Source organism: Mastigoproctus giganteus, chromosome 13 (genome assembly GCF_048544385.1).
Source record: "Mastigoproctus giganteus isolate SK-2022 chromosome 13, ASM4854438v1, whole genome shotgun sequence".
Classification (NCBI taxonomy): Eukaryota; Metazoa; Arthropoda; class Arachnida; order Uropygi; family Thelyphonidae; genus Mastigoproctus; species Mastigoproctus giganteus.
Window position 1 is genome coordinate 91,591,684 of NC_143587.1, and position 6,028 is coordinate 91,597,711.

The following is a 6,028-nucleotide window of genomic DNA, read 5'->3' on the forward strand; positions in this document are numbered from 1 at the left end:
TGCTGAATAACTCCTCATGTGTGAATGTCGATGCAAAATATTCATTTAGTTTGTTAGCTACCTGAGCAGGATCATCAACAGTTGACCCATCAATATCAAGTGGACCAATCTGATTCATCCCCTTCCTTCTAGAGTTTACATAAGTAAAGAACTCTTTGCTGTTTTTCTTTGCATCCCTTGCCAAGGATTTCTCGTAATCTGCCTTCGCCTTCCTAACCTCCTTTGTAACTTGGTTGCATATCAACTTGTATCTATCATAGGCTTCTGTGTCATGTGTTAATTTGTAAGTATCCCATGCATTTTTCTTCTCTGCCATATGCCTCATTAGTTCATCTGACATCCATTTTGGCCTAAACCTTGAACAATATTTCTTAGTTGGTATGTAAAGCCTAGTAGCTTCCAAGATATGTTCTTTGAATGATTCCCATTTTGAATTTGCTGTTGGTAACATCATCAGTTGGTCCCACTGTATAGAATTTAAATACTGTCTCAGTCCATCGTAGTCGCCTTTACGGAAGCAATAACCCTTCCCTTTACCCCTAATGGTAGTTACCTCCTTCAGTAAATCCCACTTCAGCACACTGTGATCACTGCCACCTAGTGGTTCATTTATCTGCAGATTCTTAATGCATGAAGAATCACTGCTGATAATCAAATCAAGAGTATTACTCCCTCTAGTTGCCTCCTGAACATGCTGATGTAGAAAACAATCATCCGATAAATCCACAAAAGCCCTGCTAGTGTGTGAGTAACCAGCCCCCAAATTCCAGTCAATATCTGGGAAATTAAAATCTCCCATTATAAGACTCTCTGATTTACTAGCCCACTCTATTTCCCTGTACAGTTCCTTATTATACTCATCAGAGTCATTAGGCCTATAGCACACTCCTACTCTCAATTTTGATCTCCCAATGCTTATGTCACACCAAACTGACTCAACACTGCACTGTCCAGCGATGTCGACTGGCTTCACTTCCTTGGTTTTTATGTGTTTCTTAACTAATAGCATAACCCCTCCCCCCTTCCTATCCTGTCTATCCTTTCTGTAGACGTTGTACTCCCCAAATTGCAGTTCTGCATCCCTTATATCTGTGTGACACCACGTCTCTGATATCCCAACAATATCTGCCTTTGATGTTTTGAGCAATACCTCAAATTCATCAAATTTATTTACTAAACTCCTAGCATTGGTGTACACGCAAGTATACCTGCACCTGTTTCTATTCTTAGCTACCCTAACACAACCCATGTGTTTATTTGTACCGCAATGGCTCCCAGCAGTCTCTGAAATACCATGCATCTTGTTTTTCAGGCTTCTGCTCATTCTAATAGAAGCAGTGCAAGAATCTCTTTCACCTCTGCCAGTGGCTACTGTCAATCTATTGGTCTTTGTCTCCCCCCAAGCTAGCAGTTTTCCGACCCACCTAACAATTTAAGCCCTTTCAGGTGATTATTCTGAGCTAGAGGAAGAATCCCATCAGCATTGAGCATGCTCAAACCATTCAAGGCTTTATACACCTCTATCAGATCACCTTGCTGGTGCCTAGTCTCCAGACACTGTAATTTGCAAAACTTAAGCCTTTCTTCGTAAGATCACCCCTTTGTTCCATTCACTAATCTTGTTGCCCTTCTCTGTACTCCTTCCAGCAGCTCTACATCCTTCTTGAAATGAGGCCTCCAGACCTGTATACAGTACTCTAGGTGTGGCCTGACCATTGCCTTATACAAGGGAATAATCACCTCCTTATCCCTGCTGGAAAAATTCCTGTATATCATTGACAATACTCCATGAGCTACTCTTGCAGCCTGTCTGCACTGCTCAGAGAACTTCATATCTGCCTGCACAACCACCTCCAAGTCCCTTTCATTCTCTACCACTGTCAGTATATAGTACCACAGAGTTGATACGTTGCTCTGGGGTTGCTGAAATGGTCTGGCTATGTTTTGAAAGGTGCATACGGGAAGGATGTGGATCTGAAATGGATACAGAAAATGGCATCAAGATTAGTGAGTGAAATTTAGCCAAGTTCTTCAAATTTCAGTATCTGTGAAGTTTATAGCTTTCAATGGATTGAGTAAGCTAAATGTCACTGGCATCTTTACTCTTTCTCAGACAACACATATAAGGGGGCATCAATTTAAATTAAGGAAGGACAGTTACAAAGTAGATGTATGGAAATGTTTCTCTCAGCCAGACAGTAGTAGTATGTTAGAACAAGGTTCGATCTTAGAAAACAGGCCTTGTGCGTCGGGTTGCATTATATCATCAAAGTTTTTTGCAACGACCGACTAACTGGTTAAAATAAATTTATTAAAATAAAAATATAACATATACATAAGATAAAAGAAATAAAATAAAAGCATTAAAATACAATAAGATAACAGTGTTAAAATATAATAAGATAAAAGCGTTAAAATATATAGTAGCTTTCGAAGCGAAGTGCCTCTTCATCAGCTAGTCTGTGACTGGTGTACTTCAGTATATATTAATGGTTACAATAGCACAAGTCAGCTGGGCATGATCATGTATCACGAGTCTGGTGTCGGTAAAGCAGAATTACGTACACGTGATGATCGCCAGTGCTCATCGCACTGCAATACGGTACATTCTATAATAGGGTGTGAATGTACTCCCCTCGTCCGGTTCATAGTACTATTATTGGTGGCTATGTGTAGTGCTTCAAGCCATGAGCGTTGGCGGTAATCACGTGAATAGTGATTATCGATTTCAATATCCCGTTGGGGATCAAGATTGTGCTGCTCAACCCAATAATGTTCAGCAACTGCAGAGCGTTCAAAATTAGCCATTCGCAGAGCCACCTCATGTTCAGAAACCCAATCTTTCAATCTTCTACCAGACTGGTTAAAAATTGAAAGATTGGCGCGAGACGTCTTTTGAGCAGGGAGGCCACATTGGGAGACAGAATGTCACTCTCTACAGATGATATTTGTACTGCTCTAAATCTCTGTTTAACGGGGGGGGGGGGCATGTTCAATGACTCTGTTTCGCCAAATACATGGCACAGTTATGGGTGCCCCTGTGAGTCCTATGGAAGAACTTGAGAGTCAGATTTTCTTGAACTTACCAATTCCTATCACTCTCTGGTGTCGTTATGTTGAAGATATTTTTGCAATTGTACCCCAGGGATCAGAATCTGGGCTGCTGCAATATCTCAATTCTCTGTCGCCCGTCATTCAGTTTACGATTGAACTACAGGTTGATAATACCCTTCCTTTTTTGGATGTGTTAGTCCAACACGTGGATTCGCATTTAGTAACTTCCATTTTTAGGAAGCCAATGTGCACAGACCAATTTACCAATTATGGCTCTGCACACGCCCCTGGTCATTTCCATAGCACTGCGCGTACGTTATTCTCCCGCGCTTGGACGCACTCTAGTTTGACCTGTGACAGGCAATTGGAGATTTCAAAAATTAGGGTGGAGCTTTCAAATTGCAGCTACCCACCTCATGTCACCTCATGTTCTAGATAGATGTGAGCTTCAGGCTCACAAATTTGTTACGAAATCTAACCCGCCTCACGCCAATCAATTTATCTCTAACATCTACATCCCCTATTATCCTGGTGTATTGGAACGTCTTGTTAGGATTTTGCATCTCCATTATATATGATGCATGCAACTTCTGGGGAGGAAATTACAATCCATTATTTCTAAGGTGAAAACACCTGTTCCTCCTTTCCCACAGTGTTTCCTTATACCGTATTACGGGTCCGGATTGTGGGGGATGTTATGTAGGTGAGTGTGGTGGAAGATTGAGAGGTCAGATTTCTGAACATGAGGTGGCTCTGCGAATGGCTAATTTTGAACGCTCTGCAGTTGCCGAACATTACTGGGTTGAGCAGCATAATCTTGATCCCCAACGGGATATTGAATCACTATTCACGTGATTACCGCTAACGCTCATGGCTTGAAGCACTACATATAGCCACCAATAATAGTACTATGAACCGGACGAGGGGAGTACATTCACACCCTATTATAGAATGTACTGTATTGCAGTGCGATGAGCACTGACGATCATCACGTGTACGTAATTCTGCTTTACCGACACCAGACTCGTGATACATGATCATGCCCAGCTGACTTGTGCTATTGTAACCATTAATATATACTGAAGTACACCAGTCACAGACTAGCTGATGAAGAGGCACTTCGCTTCGAAAGCTACTATATATTTTAACGCTTTTATCTTATTATATTTTAACACTTTTATCTTATTGTATTTTAATGCTTTTATTTTATTTTTGTTTTATCTTATGTATATATTATACTTTTATTTTAATAAATTTATTTTAACCAGTTAGTCGGTTGTCACAAGAAACTTTGATGATATAAGGTTCAATCTTGCGTTGTGGAAGTGGGTAATTTGAATAAATTCAAGAAGCAATTACACAAATTATTAGAGGCAGGTTATGTAGGGAAGTGTTTGATTTAATTTTTTGGATGATGCCATATAAGCCTTCTTCCTTTCATCATCTGACAATACTAACACTAAATAAAATCGTGACAGTCGAACAAGGGTGATATATTAAAAATATTCATAATCCTGCCTAGAAATATATTTTTTATTTACATTAATCAATACAGTTGTTTTTTGGAATCCAATTGTTTCTGAAATTTCTGATTTTTTTAATTAAAAAAACTGAAATACGGAGTGCATAGACTAAATTACATAATTTTTATTTATTATTATTACATATTCATGTTTTTAAAATGTGATCGCTTTAGCTTAAGGTTTCATTCATGTTTTTAAAATGTGATCACTTAAGAGGGTGGGAGAGTTCATCATTAAAAAGAATTACAAAACACAATTAATACACCGTAAATGTAGAAGCGTAAAATGCATTCCTAAAAGAAATATTTAAATCCAACAACTGAACTGAATAAAATCATTTCTAAGGAAACTCTATATACTCTAACACTAAATCAACGTTTGCATTTAATTAGGTTTTGAAGGAAACAAACCTATTTTTCCCCCAAAACAGAACCGGCATTTGGTCACTAACTGACGAACCAAAACAAATAAACAGTTTTAAAATGTAGATAATAAAAATCCTCATGCTAGTGTTCATCTTGAAACTTCTCGAACAATTTACTACGAAAAATCAATTTAAAAAAGGAAGAATTTCTCAATTCAGAAAACCGTAAGACCGCTTCAAAATATACACATTACAAAACCATTACACACCACAACAAAATTTCACATGACACTAGTGGAACTGTTTACTTGTTAATAAACGTAAAAGTACAGATAAACGGTGCCACTTTTTGTACAATGTCGCAAATAATTGTGCGTACAGCATGTCAAACTACACCATCAGGAAGTTTCGAGAAGGGAATCTAAAAAGATCACGACCTGAGTATGAAAGGGTAAAGGAACAGTGTTAAAAATTTCTTTACTTAATGTATAACATTGCAAATAGGAACCGACTAAGTTTCATGCAGTTTCACGATATATTATTCTATATATTTTTTTTTTAAATTTAAGGTCTTAAAGTTAACAAAGTTGGTTGAACGAGGAAAGAGGGACAAAATCAGTCACCAACCAGTCATACAATATTTGGGGTAAAAGGGACTAACGCAATTCACGAGTATATAGTTACAACGTTCGGGGAAGTTGCTGCTTCGTACGATGGTTAAGAAATGGAAAGGGGACTGAAAGATGACTCACTACAACATGAGTAATCACTCAGGGAGAGCCTGAAAGATCATCCACACCGTGGAAGGCATGCAACGTCCATCACTCCAGAAGTCGTATTACTGCTGTGTTGTGCATGAGTTGTTCACGGTGTGAATGATCTGGTAATGACTGATCAATCAGTAACAAGTCAGATTACGAGAAATCCTTGGTGAAGGATGCTAAGAAAAACAGCAAGGATTTCTTAACTTATATGAACTCTAAAAGGAAGGGGATGGAATTTTTTCCGCTTGATCTCGATGGTTCGACTTTTGATGATTCTACTCAGGTAGCTAGAAAACTGAATGAGAATTTTACATCTACATTCA

The 6,028-nt window shown here is 38.6% G+C and overlaps 1 protein-coding gene across 1 annotated transcript in view; it reads right to left on the reverse strand.

The window, feature by feature from the left end:
- The window catches only part of VhaAC45 (Vacuolar H[+] ATPase AC45 accessory subunit), a 235,691-nt gene extending 230,489 nt beyond the window's left edge, over positions 1–5,202 (reverse strand). The window contains exon 1 of the mRNA XM_090388204.1: positions 4,988–5,202. Within this exon, the coding sequence (XP_090244330.1) occupies positions 4,988–5,094 (107 nt within the window). The 5' untranslated portion in view covers positions 5,095–5,202. The remainder of the gene's footprint in view (positions 1–4,987) is intronic.
- Positions 5,203–6,028: the final 826 nt, after the last annotated feature.